The 15,946-nt window shown below is 47.5% G+C and overlaps 1 protein-coding gene across 4 annotated transcripts in view; it reads right to left on the reverse strand.

Annotated features, from left to right (window-relative positions):
- Window positions 1-261: 261 nt before the first annotated feature.
- The window catches only part of Erc1 (ELKS/RAB6-interacting/CAST family member 1), a 337,373-nt gene continuing 321,688 nt past the window's right edge, over window positions 262-15,946 (reverse strand). For all 4 annotated transcript variants that reach the window (XM_059258486.1, XM_059258485.1, XM_059258483.1 and 1 more), the window contains one exon: window positions 262-5,115. In XM_059258486.1, coding sequence (XP_059114469.1) covers window positions 4,978-5,115 — 138 coding nt within the window. In that variant the 3' untranslated portion in view covers window positions 262-4,977. The remainder of the gene's footprint in view (window positions 5,116-15,946) is intronic.

The raw sequence follows: 15,946 nt of genomic DNA on the forward strand, positions 1-15,946 counted from the left end.
AAATGGGCTTTGAAAGATAATCAGAGTCGGAGTGGGAAGCTAAGGGTGCGTTCCTGTTGAGCCCAGCCCTGCCTCAGCAGGCCAGTCTGCTGTGGATCTCCCCGAACCCGGAGTACACAGGTTCTAGTCTGCTGCTGGAGATGGCGGAGGACTGCTGCTCTTCTGCTTTCCAGACCATACCCAAGGGCGTGACCAAGCTGGCAGAAACTAAAGAAGGCTGCAGCACACAGTTTTTAAATAAGTTTATAATTTCCTGATGGATTTAGTTCGTGAATAAAAAAGAAAAAAATCAAACAGAGTGTTTACAATAATTACCAAGGCAAAGTTGAACAGAACACAACATCTTTGTAAAGTCATCATCAGGCCGGCAGTTCGACACTAGCAACTGCACGCATGTGCACAGCTGAAGGCGGCAGCCGCGGCTGCTTCACACAAGCCACCAGGCTGCCACCACTGCTACCTACAGGGACTCAAGCTACAGGAAGCCAGTGCCCAGTGTTCTGGGCTCCCACTAAAGTGCAACATGCCTCTTCTGAAGGAGGGGTGTGGGGTAAAGCCCAAGGCCCCATCCTGGAACGGTCTGTTGTGCAAGGCAGGTTTCTGGTCTGCACTGGGCCGCTGGCCCAATGGATGGCATGTGCCTCAGGCAGGACTAGATGCTTTAAAGGATGGATGTAATACTGGTGTGGCAGGGAAGAGGGGCTGGGCTGGTGTGCTCACTGTGGCATAGGGGTGGATCTCCTTGCCTCAGCCTGGCTCACTTCCTTTCTTGCTCTGGCATCTCTGGAGCTAAGGAGGTTTGGGTCTAAAAAGCTTCAAAGGGGAGAATCTAGGATCCGAAGCCAGAGAGAGCCAGGCTCTGAGGGCCATCCATGGCACCGGCCTGCAGGCTCTGAGGGCCATCCATGGCACCGGCCTGCAGGCTCTGAGGGCCATCCATGGCACCGGCCTGCAGGCTCTGGAGACCAGGCCGCCCTGTTGGATGGTCATGATGAAATAGCACCAAGTGGGCAGGAAGAGGTCCTGTGGCCTGGTAGGCAGGCCCAAGCCCAGGTTACCACACAGCACGAGGCACACGAGGCTTGACCCAATGTGAGGGTAAGGGTGGTTCTGGGGTCACCAACGTTGAAATCTCTACCCAGAGGTCCTGAGGATGTATAGAAAACCCTGACACACTGAGAGTCCTTGAGCCCCGGATCCTCACTGCTCCACCGAGCAGGTCTCTTGTTCCCAGGCAGTCACCCACCTCAAGTGTGGTCATGTGTTTCCCAAGGGCTGGCCTGGCTACCACCTCACCACCCTGGAGGGGGAGGAGCTAGGCCACCCATAGCTTGAATTCCTTTGTTAACATGATTATTTATGGGTTTGCATTTTTAAAAACACAGCTCTTTAATTTTTCAGTTCTATAACTACTTTTTAATATTTGAATATTCTCAACAATGGACACAATGTAACTGCCCCAGTTCTCTGAATCACACAGACAATATCAAACAAGCAGAGAAACAAAGAGGTGGCGGGGCGGGACGGGACAGATAACCCGCTCCTCCAAATCAACCCTAAAATCGCTTCTCCCTCAAGAGGCAGGAGGAGAAATACCTACAATAGGGTCACAGCACTTGCCAAACACAGTGGGAAGAATCAGGACACTTGGTTACAATTCTGACACTAAAAAGTTTGGAAAGTTTCTGTTTAAAAAGAATACAGACAGCCATTTTGTTCAGAAGGATCCCCAGGTTGCGCGAGTCCTCCTCCCTGAACACCCTCTTGGTTCATAGGGGGGACACGTCTTTGAATGGTCAACAGCTCCGAGACTGGCAGTGACGGCGGGTGCCCAACAGGCCTGTGGTGCAGCCTCATCCTTCCTGATCCTTTTCCTCGGCTCTGGACTCTGCAGGCAGGAGGTGAGGCTGGGGAGACAGCTTGGGAGTTACCAATCCTGCTGACATGGGGGCTGCTGGGACTTAGGCCTGTGAGTGTCACATTCTACGCAGCAGCACACATATCCTTGCTTTGGCCCTTCTCAAAGACCTGGAGGGAAGCCAGTGGGCCTGTGCTTCAGTCAGACAGGAGGGTGTGATGCCAAACCAATGCTAGTGTCAGCAGTGGAGGGCAGGACAGTAGCACGTGAGAACCATCTGCGCTGACGTCATCTCTCCCGAGGGAGAAAGTGAGCCAACACATCCTTCCCAGGAAGCCGAACAGATGGAGGGGACGTGACCAGTCACGGCAGGACCTGCAACACCGTTGGTGGTGGCAGTCGTCTGCTTGTCTAGAATTTCTAAGGCCCCCAGGTGAGGCAGAGGGGTGACCAGGTCTTGGGAAGATGTGTGAGAAGAAAGGCTGACAGGAACTGCAGGACGCCCTCCACACTGCTGGTTGCTGACGCCTACTCGGCCTTCTCCATCTTTAATGGTCTTTAAGTGCCTGTCGGTCCCAGTCAGATATGCCAACAGTCAGTCAGTCACTGAAGACCGGGACAGAGGCCTATTTAGGGTGCTGCTGCTTTAGCTAGAAGCCCCAGGTTGGATTCCAGCCCTCATTTCTTACTTCATGATGACCTTCCTTTGGAATAGAGGTGTTTAGGTGCAAAAGGTGTGAGGCTTGACGATGGAATGGAGGTGATGGGGTGATCCTAGACAACCTGCAGTGACTCTCAAGGCCAGACGTCTGGAGGAACATGTAAGTGCATGAAGACAGTCATGGATGACGTGTCCTAGTGCAAAGCAGTTATGTATTTAGTAAATATTGGCTCAATGAATGACATAAAGTCAGTAAGATCTGAATGTTAGATAACCTATTAACTTCGCCTAACACAAAGGCCATGTTTGGTTCAACTTTAGCTCCACAGTCTCCAGAAGCATTTAAATCACTGGATCCCCACCTGAGGTGGAGACCCTCTTGCTGTGGTGCACAGATCAGACAACGTCTGTTCTACAGACTTGCCTTCCCAATAAGCATGGGTCCCGGAAGGCTCCTGCAGCCTCTCTGCAGGGACCTGAGGGAGAAAAGTTTTAAAATACAGAGAAAGCAGCAGGTACAGAGTGGCAGACAAACACCAGTGGGTACACCAGGGAGGCCTGCCGGGGTGGTCCCTCACAGAGAGAGCAGTTGGAGAACAGCTGACCAGTGTCAGTGCCAGGCTGCTCCTGTGGACTCAGACTCTCCTGCTTTCTGGATTCCACCATAGCCTGTGAAGCTGTTACTGGGTGGTGCTTCCTTATGTTATGGGCGTAAAATCAGAATCTGACTTTCCTGTCCTGAAATACTGGGGTCTTCTACAGGACTTATGGGTGGGACAATAAAAAGAACTGAGAGAACTGAGCAGCAGTGATCATTTCTGGCCCAATCTCCATATTCCTGGCCAGGCCGGGATCTCCGAAAGCACCTCAGACAGGTTCATGGCAGTCCATTCAAACCTCAGCATCTCACACAGGGAACACTTTGGCAGGGAAGAAGGGGAGCAGGGATGTGACTGTTAATGGCAGTAGTGGCAGTCTCATGAGGTCCTAGGTTGAGGGCTGTGGGGGATTTACAGGCAGCATTACATTCTTTAGAGTGTAGCCGGGCACATCAGGTGTCTGCTTCAGGGACTGAAGGACTAGATGTGTGCTGCTGTCTGTCTCTCAGAGCCTGGTTACTTGTGACTGCTGTCGTCTGCACCTGGTCTCAGCGTGGTGCTAGCTGAGCCCATGGGGTGTGTGCACGTGTTAAGCAGGCAGCTGACACAAATGGACAGGTACAGCCACCTACACAGAACACTTGTCAGGGTAACAACACCTACTGCAAAGATCCTGAACCGCCAAATGGGACCTTGCAGGCAAAGAGGTGGCTCAGCCACACAAGCCCACTGACACCTCTACAGTGGGAATCAGAGAACGCTGGTCTGAGAAGGACACTTCTGGGAAGATGGAGGGAGAAGGCATGCTTTCACTGCCATGCTTCAACTGAGCACATCTCACAGGATCCCCACACCTCTCCCTATCAGAGGCTTTTCCAAAGATGGGTGCCTCACACACTGATGTGCACACAGCGAGCATTTCATAATATTTTTTGAACTAATGAATGGAGGGAGGGATGTGTATGAGATAAGACAAACTCAGTTGTGCCAAAAGAAGTTTCTAGGCAGGGCATGAGGCTGTGACTGAGGATGTACCTTAAGGGTAGAGTTGAGAAGGTGGGCCATGGACCACATACTCTAGTAAGCCCTGTTCTACAGTAGCTTGGGGTGAGGTGGAGGGAGCAGACAGCACTGTGGGTGATGATCAGGAGGAATCAGCATGGCCCTACGGGACATCTTCTTGAGGAGCAAGGCTGTAAGCAGTGACAACAGGCCCTTCCTGTTAAACCCTCTTCTCTTCAGGTCAGACATTTAACCCAACAGTGAAGGGTGGGAAGGTCAAGGGTCTTCGACAGGAGTGAGCAGGGGGAGCACCGTGCACATTAGCTTCCTGTCAGCCGAGAGCAGTGCAGGTGGGACAGGCAACAGGCCAGGATTCCCAGCTGGGCCGGAGCTAAGCTGCACCCGGCCTGCCTCTGCCCGATGCTCATGACAGCAAGCAAGGAGGGCAGACAAGGGAGGCAGAGCAGGGGGAGCGCTCTTCTCTCTGTCCCGGCACCCGCTCCCTCCTTCTCTACCGTCTGTGGAGCAAGCACTCACGCTCATGCTTCAGCACCAAGCTGTCAAAGGCAGCGGCAGCGGCACTCTGAACAGACTCCAGATGAGGCCACCAGGCTCTGGCTTCCTGTTCCTGGAAGGGCAGAGCGCTGGCCTCCCCAGCTCTGCAGACGACAGGGCAGTTCTTCCTGGAGACCAAGGAGATCTGTGCAGAGACAACATTCAGAGCAGAAGGCAGAGTATGACAGACACAAATGGCCGGATTTGCAGGGCCAGCTGGCAGGGTCTGGTGTGGAGGCGGCTCAGACACCTGGTCCTCAGGTTCTCCTTTCTGGCTCCTTGGTCACCTTGCTTGGAGCACATCAGGAGGACTCTTCCAGGGCATTGACAACTTGCTCAAGGATGTCAGGGCAGTGATCGGCTATCTGCTGGAGAATGGTGTTGGCAAACTCCTGGAGCTCTGCATTATCCCCTTCAACTTTCTCCAGCTCACTCTGAAGCTGAAAGGCAAAGGAGAGCTGGGGTCAGGTGTGGTTCGCGTGTTTGTGTGCGAGCAGGGATCCATCAGGAAAGACAGACGGACAGAGCTGACCTCCCCCATCAAAATAATGATCAAACACACACGCTTCTAGACTCTCATCATGAAAACAAGGCCCAGAGAAGTCAGGTCCATAGCACAGTTCTTGCTGCCCTACAAGACAGGTTTGTTCCCAAGGGTCAGTCAGACCCTTCTATAACTTGAGCTTGAAGTTCCTCATCTTAGCACCTTACTTCCCTCATATTCAAAAAATGTTCTTCCAGTCACTTGGCTACTGCAAGTTTTTCTGGAAGAACTGGAGTGGTGAGGCATGCCTGGCGTTCCAGCTACTTGGGATGCTGAGGCTGGAGGATCATTGGAGGTCAAGTGTGTTGTATGTGTGTAGTGCATTCATGTGAGTGAGACCCTAGTGTGCTCTCTCTCTTTCTATGTATGTGGTATATGCATGTGAGTGAGACTGTGGCTCTCTGTAGTGTCCATGTGTATGGTGTGTGGTGCATGCATGTGAGTGACACTGTGGCTCTTAAAAAAGATTTTGTGGAAGAGCTGCTTTCTACTAAACCTTAATCTAACTCAGACACCCAAGGAGGGACAAATGGGAAATGGATAGAGAGGCATCATCTCCAATAGAGAAAACAAGGATGTGTATACTCTGCTAAAACCAATAAAGATTTCCAAATGCAGACTGGATTACATGAAAGCAGCAAATCTGACTGCTTCAAACATTCTCCATGTGGAATCTGGTGCTTGGAGGCAAGGACACAGTGCCCACGATGGTGTGGTCCCGTTTACCGCTGGAAAGCTGTCCCTGTTACTAAGGTGACACCACATACAAAATGTCCTGCCTCACAAGGCCCCCACAATGCTCTTTACTCCTTCTTCCTGTAGCCTCTGGGCAACCCCTGCACATCCCTTCCTTCAATCAACAGTGTTTCCAAGCTCTCTTCACCCTGGTCCGAGGACACGGGGACCTTTCCTATCCTGAAAAGATCCTGAAATGATCTTTCTTAAGCTGGTTGCAGCTTTTACCATCAAACTTTTTTTTTTTTTTTTTTTTTTGTTTTGTTTTTCGAGACAGGGTTTCTCTGTGTAGCTTTGTGCCTCTCCTGGAACTCACTTGGTAGCCCAGGCTGGCCTCGAACTCACAGAGATCCGCCTGGCTCTGCCTCCCGAGTGCTGGGATTAAAGGCATGTGCCACCACCGCCCGGCTTTACCATCAAACTTTAAAAGTGCACTCTCTAGTACGCTGTCTCTTGGGTCATCCCTAATAAACAGCAATGACGTGACCGCTTCCTCACCTAATGCTTTCTTGAAAGGTTAGTGAAATTTCTACCTAAAAACTATACAATGTTACTTACAAAAGTGAAAAATGTCTTAAATGGAAGGATATAACATGACCAAGGAGCGGAGACTCAAGGCTGTATTAGTTCTGCTCATACTAACTCATAGACTCAGTGCAGCCCCAATAAAACCTTAGGCAGCTATGAATGTAAGAAAATTCAGAAAAAAGCCAAACCCTATACAAACATGATCACTTGGTTTATGGCAAAGGTATCATCTGTATGGTAGGGAAAGGTTGGATTTTACGATCTATAGGGCTACATGAAAGAAAACTTATACTCATATCTCAATCATATACAAAATAAGTTCCTGATGGATAGTAAATTTATGTCTGAATGGAAAACATGAAAAACAGAAAACAGGAGGGCTGGTCACAATGCCACCTGCCTATAAACTCAGCACTCAGGCTGAGGCAGGAGGATTGCATGTGTGAAGACAGCTTGGGCTACATAGAGAAAACCTGTTTCAAAAAAAAACCAAGCAAACAACCAAATTTACAAACACAACAAGTCCCCTGCACTACACACGACGGTTAAAAGAGACATTGTTCAAACGCCATGCTAGCCTTCTCTGTACCCTTCCAATTTCAGCATACATATTGCCAAAGCTACAATGCAAAGATTTCTTAGGCAGAACACAAAAGAACACTTACCATGAAAAAAAAAAAAAAAAAGACCCGAAAAACCAGTTAATTTATATTCAAACTAAAGGCCAGATGTGTTGCTCTAGGCCTGTAATTCTAGCACTCAGGAGGCAGGCAGGAAAATCAAGAGTGAAAGTCATCCTCAGCTACATATTATGATGAAAGCCAGCCTAGGCTTTGAGAGGCCTTATGTCCCAAAACTTAAACAAAAACAAACACCCCGCCCCCCAAAACCAACCAACAAAAAATGAACAAAAAGCAAATGAACAAGCAAACAAGAAAACTCAAATAAAACAAAAACAAAGAAATCCCCACAAAAACAAAACTAAGCACTTCTTTCTCTTCAAATACCATTAGGAGAAAGAAAAAGCAGCTGGCAGATGGGAGCAGATGTCTGCAGTGCATGTATATGATGGACGGGGATTAACAGTGTAATACATAAAGAACTACAAATCGGTAACAACAACAGCAACAACACCACTAACAGCAGGAAAACAACAAACTCAAAAGGCCAAGGAACTAGAATAGTACTTTACAAAGACTCCAATTGTCACTCAGTGCCTACATCTGCAGGAAGTTCCTGCAGATTCCAGGACACCTTGTGGACAACAAAATCTTCATTTTTATAAAAAGTGAGATAAAATGATGTATTTGCATATAACCTACATACCTTACTCCTAGATTACTTATAATACTGAATGCCGCGTAAACGTGAAGTAACCAGTTGTTATACTGTATTAGGCCGGGGGTGGTGGTAGTGGTGGTGGTGGTTGTGGTGGTGGTGGTGGTGGTGGTTCACGCCTTTAATCCCAGCACTCGGGAGGCAGAGGCAGGCGGATCTCTGTGAGTTCGAGGCCAGCCTAGGCTACAGAGCGAGTTCCAGGACAGGCTTCAAAGTTACACAAGAAACCCTGTCTCAAAAAACCAGTTGTTATACTGTATTATTTAGAGAGTGATGAGGGAAAACATGTCCAGACACGACCATCTGTAGCTGGCAGTCCCGAAGCCCACTTATAAAATAATCACTCAGAAGCTTATATTAATTAAAACTGCTCAGCCATTATCTTAGGCTAACTACTGACTAGCTCTTACACTTAAACTCAGCCCGTTTCTGTTAATCTATGTGCCGCCACATGTTCCGTGGCTTTACCTGCGTCCCATTACAAGTTGCTCCTTTGGCGGCTCGCTGGTGGCTCTCCCAGCCTTCTTCCTGTCTCTCTCTTTGAATTTCCCGCCTGCCTCTAAGCTTCCTTGCCATAGGCCAAACGGCTTTATTTTTCAACCAATCAGAGCAAAGCATATTCGCAGTGTACAGAAAGACATTCCCCCATCAACTATCATAGCCTAAGTACTGTACACAGCTGACACTGGAGGTGAACAGTGCTCAAATGACGAGTGATGGAGAGACACTCAGAACAGAGAAATAGTGGGTGGGGACAGCAGGGGAGAGCTTTATTCTGGTGGACTCACAGAGTGCTCAATGCATGGAAACTTCAAGTTCTGATTTTTAGAACTTTCTGGACTATTTCCCCAAGTATTTTAAAACTGTGATTGTTTGTTGAATTTGAGGGATGTATAAGGCAAGGATGTGGAGGATCAACTGTATATTGGAAAGGCTAGGAAACATATACCAATGTATTTATCCTTGTTAATCATCAGAGAAACGAGTAAAAAAACCATAAGAAACCACTAACTATCCATCACAATGGATACACATTTAAAAATTAGATAACATCACATGCTGCCAAGGATGTGGAGCCACTTGACTTCTCCACAGTCCTGTATAACTGCAAAGAGGCAGAGCTGCTCTGGGAATGATTTGATGGCATTCACTGAACTTGAGCATATGTGTATCCTATGACCCAATGACTAAACCTTCCTGTACACGCACATTCACCAGAAGACAGACAAGAGTGGGAACATAATCTCCACTGGCCAAGCTGTTAGTACCGAAAGATTAACAATTTATGATAAAGGGTGGGGAAATGGCTCAGTTTGCAAAGTGCTTACCAAACAAGCATGACGACCTGAGCTTCATTTCCAACACCCATGTGAAAAGCCAGGTTTGGTAGCGTGCGTGCGTGCGTGCACGTGTGCGTGCGTGTGCGTGTGTGTAAGTAATCCCAGTGCTGGAGAGGCAAAAAAAAGAGGACCCCTGGAATTGTTGGCCAGCTGGACTAGACAAACTGGTGAGTTCCAGGTTTATTCAGGGTCCCTCTTTTAAAAAAATTTTTTTTGTGGTATATATACAATGGAATCCAATGAGGGTAGATTGGATGCATAAAAAAAATTGATGCATTTCATAACATGTAGAATGAAAGAAATTAAATACGAAGGAATCCACATTGATGACTCTGGGTATAAAAATAGAAGAAAAAGGAAGCAAGATCTGTCAGGTGACTTACAGAGGACAGAAGTATAGTAGTGAGGCGTGACAAAGGTTTCTCAGGTGTTGCTACAGTACTTCTTCTTGGTCCAGGTTATCTAAGGGTATGTCAATACTCACGTAGCTGTATACGTATATTTCAAAACCTAAACTACAAGAAAACTACCACCACCAGACCCCCCCCCCCCCCCCCCGACTCCCCAGCTGCACAATCTCTATCAGATACCGATGACACCTCCTTCAAAAGTCTCTGCCCTCAAGTTCAACCGGACACATCCTCTGGCTTTCTTTTTTTTTTCCTATCCCACATTTCTCTCCTCTGTCCATGTGCCATTCTTCTGTTCTGCTTGTGATGCTAGAGATGGAGCCCAGTGTTTGGTATGTGCTAGGCAATGAATGCCCTAGCACTGTGCTACCTTCCCGGCCCTGTGTGCTGGACAAGTGATACCTCACTGTGCTGCTGTCTAGGTCCCTGAGTTCTAGGCAACCAGTGATGTAGTACTATGCTACCCTCCTGGGCCCCTGTATGCTAAGAAAGTGATCTTCCACTGTGCTACCCTTCCAGGCTCTTGTTCTTCCTTCCTCTTAGACCCTCTCTTGGGCAATCTTGTTTACCTTCAAGTTTTAACAAGAGTCAAATTGCGTTTGGGGGGGGATACATGTGGTGGTACTGTGTTCCCCAAAATATTGTGCACCCTAATAAACTTATCTGGGGTCAGAGACAGAACAGCCACAAAGGCTAGAAAATGGTGGCACTCACACTTTTAATCCTAGCATTCCAGAGGCAGAAATCCATCTGTTCAAGGATACAGCCAAGCATGGTGACTCACGCCTTTAATCCCAGAAAGCGAGCCTTTAATCCCAGGGAGTGATGGTAGAAAGCAGAAAGGTATATAAGGCGTGAGGACCAGAAACTAGAAGCATTTGGCTGGTTAAGCTTTTAGCTGGTTAAGCTTTCAGGCTTTGGAGCAGCAGTTCAGCTGAGATTCATTCTGGATGAGGACTGAGATGCTTCTAGTCTGAGGAAACAGGATCAGCTGAGGAACTGGAGAGGTGAGGTAGCTGTGGCTTGTTCTGCTTCTCTGATCTTCCAGCATTCACCCCAATAACTGGCCTCAGGTTTGATTTTATTAATAAGATCTGTTAAGATTACTGCTACAGATACACTTGTATTCTAGAACTTGGGAGACTCTAAGTTTGAGACCCTGTCTCAAAAAAAAGTATAAAAAGGGATAATAACCACATAACTAACTTATGCATTTTTTTGGACAAAAATTATTCTAAGCGCTTTAGTGTCTTAATATATTCAACACACCCCTTTTCTTTTCCCCCTTTCATTACTTCTGAGCATAGTTGAACAAACTCCTGGTTATTATAAAATGTGTTGCACCGTGTGGTGGTGGCGGCGGCGGCGGCGGCGGCGGCGGCGGCGGCGCACGCCTTTAATCCCAGCACTTGGGAGGCAGAGCCAGGCGGATCTCTGTGAGTTCGAGGCCAGCCTGGGCTACAGAGTGAGATCCAGGACAGGCACCAAAGCTACACAGAGAAACCCTGTCTTGAAAAACCAAAATAAATAAATAAATAAATAAATAAATAAATAAATAAACAAACACATAAATAAATAAATAAAAATAAAATAAAATGTGTTGCTTTTTAGTTTCCCTATTATGAGTGTTCATTGTTGATGATCCTGTATACAGTCCTCTCCACATCTATGACCTGGGAACACTGCTGTAGGATTTGTTCTGTCTTGTTTTAAGAAAGGCTTCATGCTAACTCAATTCTTCTGTAAACTCCTGGAGGAATTCTGTTTTATACATGAAGCTGCTAGCAAAATACCTGCAAATAGCAGACAACCTAAGAAGGGCCAGGGAGTGAAACTGCAGGAACAGATACTAATTCTTTCTGAAGACATTTTCTTTTCGCTCTCTGCTGCTGGGGCTGAGTCCAGGCCCTTGTGCAATGGGTAAGTGCTCTCCCACCTAGCTGCACCTCTGAGGACCTTTCAAAGCTCTGCCCTTTGAGGGAAGGTGTGACTCAGTAGCGCACTACTTGCTTCATGGAAGGCCCTGGGTTCCAGTTCCATAGAAACACAACAAAGAAATCAAAATCATATGGACCCTCTGATATGGCCTGTGTTGGTAGTGCCCATTCTGCTCAGAGTTCCCAGAAGATGGGAGTGCAGGAAAAGCACAGGACATGAAGGTGACCACTGGCAAGAATTGTCTAGCTTTCCCACCCACTCTTGACCTCAAGGTAGTGATGGGATTCTAAAGGGACCTGAGCCAAGAGCCACAAACATAGCAGCGATTCCATAGGGAGCATTCAAGGTGGTGTGCAGTCTGCATGTGAAGCACAGTGGCCATGGTGCCTTGGTCTCTACCCCAGAGCTGCTGTGAAGCCATAGACAAGAGGCAAATAAATGGAGCAGAGATGGAGTTCTACAACTTTCCACCAACAGGTAGTGTTGGGAAGGGTTGGCCAAAGAGTTGGCCAGCCTCTCCCTGCGTTCAGTGCTGAGTACTAGAGAACAGCCAAGACAGATGGTACAGAAATAGAACTGGGATGCATGGAGCAAGAGAGCAGCCTGCAGTGAACTGGCTGCCTTGGGACCACTGCCCAAAACATCTGCTCAGTACATGCTATGACTTAAGAACAGGACCCATATGTCTCTCCACACATAAAACAAGACACAACACAACAGGGAGCCACTAGAGACCCAAATGTTAGAAATTCTTAAATAGAAAAAAAGTGAGTATTCTGTAGACTTGGCTCCATGTCAAGGTAAACTGCTGGGAGGTAAAAGAGAGGTTTTCTGATAGGTATTAGAAAGGCAGGCTTAGAGAGGTCTCCAGATAACTGTCAGTAAATAGCTGGCATGACTCAGTTAAGGCCCTTTTCCAGATGGTTGGGTGACAGGCACAAGATTACACTGAAATGCTTAGTTTAGTTTAAGCAGACAAAAACTTGAGCTTTTTGTTTTTGTTTGTTTGTTGTTTTTTTTTTAACAATAGATCTCAGGACACAGGCTTTGAAGTCTGAGCTGTAAAACCGATGAGCGTGGTGCCCTGGAAGTGATGGGTCACAGAGAAATGGCCCTGTCTTAGCTAGACTTGTCCTATAGCCCCATAATCCAAACCAGCAGCTGCTTAGGAGTTATGGAGACACAAAATGAACTTTCCAGTTTCAGTGTTTCAAACGTACGGAATAAACTGCAATGTATTTTGCTACTTTGCAATTCTGAACAGACTATAAAGCTTGTGGGATTGGAGGGATCTGAGAGCATGATAATTTCTCATTCAGGAAGCCACTTCCTATAGGCATCTGGTCACTTTTTCACACTGCAGAATTTACTAGCGTTGCTGCCAAGGAAAGCTACAGCTTGATCCTAAAGACTTTTACAGCTTCTCAACAGGTTAAAAATGATACTCTCTCCCCAGAAACTGTAAGTTTATGCACTGATATGAAGGATCTTCTGCCTTTTCTCAAACAGCAGAGGACTTTATGCTTTGAAGCATAAAAATCATGCAATCCCACTATTACTCCAATATGTTATTCCTGGAACATAGTAAGTATTTGTTAATCATGAATGCTAGCAATATGCCTTAGTATAACCAGGCTTTTCAATGTTAATTACCATTGTTTTTACCATTAGTTTTCACAGGTTGAAAATGAATTAAGGACTGGGGCCATGGCTCAATGACAGGGGACTTGCCTAGCACACCCAAGGCGCTGGGTTACAGTCAAAGGTTCTCCCTCCTCCAAGCCGAACCTAAAACCGAACAAGGGACTCCTCTGCCCCAGCACTAAAAACACAGCAGCTGGTAGGAACAGTCCCTAGACCTGAGTGAAATCAAACATCAAGGAGGCAGCTGTACAGCCCAGGTTGGCCTTACACTCTGGATCTTCCTTCTCTGCCTCATTCCCTGTCCTGCCCATCCCCAGCCAGGCAAACATCTAATCACGGAAATACTAGGCTACTTACGTTAGATTCAAAGTAGAGCAATCCCGAAATTTCAACTCACAGCCTGGAGGGAGCAGGAGAACCGTCAGTTCCAGCCTCTACCTTACAGGTAAGACTCAGACCGGAAGAGGTGTAGGGAAGGGTGCTCACCTCAGGAACTGCAGGCACCACCCACAGGCCAGTCTAGGGTTAGAAGTCAGACCTACAGTTTCTAAATGCATGTGCACTCTACTTGCAAGTGTGCCTAAGATACTAATGTTTCAATCTCTAACCGACTTATATACAGACACATCTAAAATGTAACTGCTTTCCTGTCTAGGACATTTGTCCTAGATGAGCTAATCTGTATCTCCTCTGTGATAACATGCCCCTAACAACTCCCCAGGTTTGTCTCTCTCCTGAGAGGCTATGACTTGGTAGAGTGATATACCTGCTCTGAGTGAGTAGAGATAGAGGGACAGAAGGAACACAGCAACACCCATGACTATGAAAGATAAAAGTGGGCACAGCAGGAGAGATCTGGCCCAGAGGTCCTGAGAGTGGGAGAGCTGTCCCTGCCCCTCATCAGCTGTAGTACCCAGGAGAGTGACCCCTGCACTTTGCCTGGCAACACAGAAGAGCTGGCCCTGGTGGTGCAGGTGTGGGAGAGCCTACCCTGAGGGCCGAAAGCAGGAGAACTGGCCCCGCCCCTTGCTGCATAGGGTGAACTAGCAGAGGAATGCTGCAGAGTTCAATCTGGCGGTGAGGATGGATGGGGGACAGCTGGTCGCTGGCCAACCCAGCAACCTCTTAGGCCCAGAACTAGGAGTTGGCCCAGCTCAACATCCACCCCGTCTATGATCTGCTGGAGCATGTAAAGGGGCTGGTCCTGCAGATCCAAAGTTGCAGGATCTCCACAACACAGGGCAACAACAGGATATCCAAGAAAAGTCCCAGTGAGGGCCCGGTATCATAGTAGAAACCAGATCAATGACTCTTTGCAATGAACATTTGCAAGTAAAGATGTATGGACTAAAGGGTATACTGTGCGACTCACTGTGTCACACCAGCTTCCACGATGAGATTTTTCTTTCTTTTTTTTTTTTTCATCTCTTAAATTTTATTTTTTGGGGGGGGGTTTGCAAGGGCAGAGGGTGGATATGAAGGGACAGGGAGATGAATGGGATCAAGATGCATGATGAATAAATAAAAAGTTAAAAAAAAGTGGGACAGAAAAAACTCAATGCGACATTTACATTGCTTTGGTTGGTGTCCTATGCACTGAGTTTGAAGAGCCAAGAGAATGGGAATCACTTCCATGGAGAAATGTCCTTAGAAACCTTCAAACAATAAGCCAGTTAGCTATGGTGGCTTACTAAACAGAGGCATAGTCCTGAGGCAGGGGGTAGGTGGTGACAAGGACATGTTACCCAGCCTGGGATCTACTTTATATGGGCTTGCAGTGGCATGGTCTAAACAAACATTTCCAACTATCAAGAACTCTCAAAGTCTTGTTTCTAAGCTGATTTGGCGACACCTCACATTATCTTCACTCATCTGCCAGCTGAAATGAACCGAGACTTGCACACTGTTACCAAACTGAAAAAAAACCTCCCTCTCGCTGAAGGGATCTATCACAACAGCAGCAATATTCTGGGAAGCACAGACGCAGGCAGGGTGGCTGGCCAGGCCCATGTGTTTGGTTTGGCTCTCAGAAATGAAGAGTGTCAAAAGGGAAGGATGGAAAAAGACACAACCCTTCCCCCCCCCCAAACCAAACAATGGATTAGGAAATCTAATGCCGAAGCTGTCAGGGTGGTAGGATAAGGCCTTGCCGCAGCTAGATTGAAGTGCAGAAGCAGCATGAGGCCCGCTCGGCTCTCTGGCCACGTGGGAAGAGAGAAGGGAACCTTGTGGCCACTGTGGCAGGTGCAAAACACGCCTGCTCCCAGGACTGCTCTTCCAACATGTGCTGTCCCATATCAGTGTCAGTGAAGGGCAAAGGCCGAAAAGGCTTCTGTGGTCATCTTGCTGGATTTTCTCTTGAATGTAGTGCAAACCTGATGTATTATCTGATTGGTCACTCCTGGAGGAAGTGACAGGATGATCCTTTAGTGGGGTACACACTCCTGGTCCAGTGACATAGAACCAGACTCTGGGGTCAGGTGGGCTCATCCAAGCGGTCTCTGGGTTAACATGGTACACATTTCATGGATGGCCATGGACAGTGGTGAGACACAAGTAACACACACTGTGATATGGAATGCTGTGTCTGATATGGCTGGCACGGAGGTGGATGAGGGCAGGGTTGCACGTTACTAAATTTAGCATGCTGAAGGGAAGAAAGTATGGGATATGATTTGAAAGCTCCTTAAGGAAGGTTATGGCTGAAAGAAAAATGTTCCCACAACCTCTTGCATCTCAGACTTTTGCAGTCAGTAATTACACAGGTCAAGAAGGGTAGGACAGAGAGACTCTA

Source organism: Peromyscus eremicus, chromosome 3 (assembly GCF_949786415.1).
Source record: "Peromyscus eremicus chromosome 3, PerEre_H2_v1, whole genome shotgun sequence".
NCBI classification, from domain to species: domain Eukaryota; kingdom Metazoa; phylum Chordata; class Mammalia; order Rodentia; family Cricetidae; genus Peromyscus; species Peromyscus eremicus.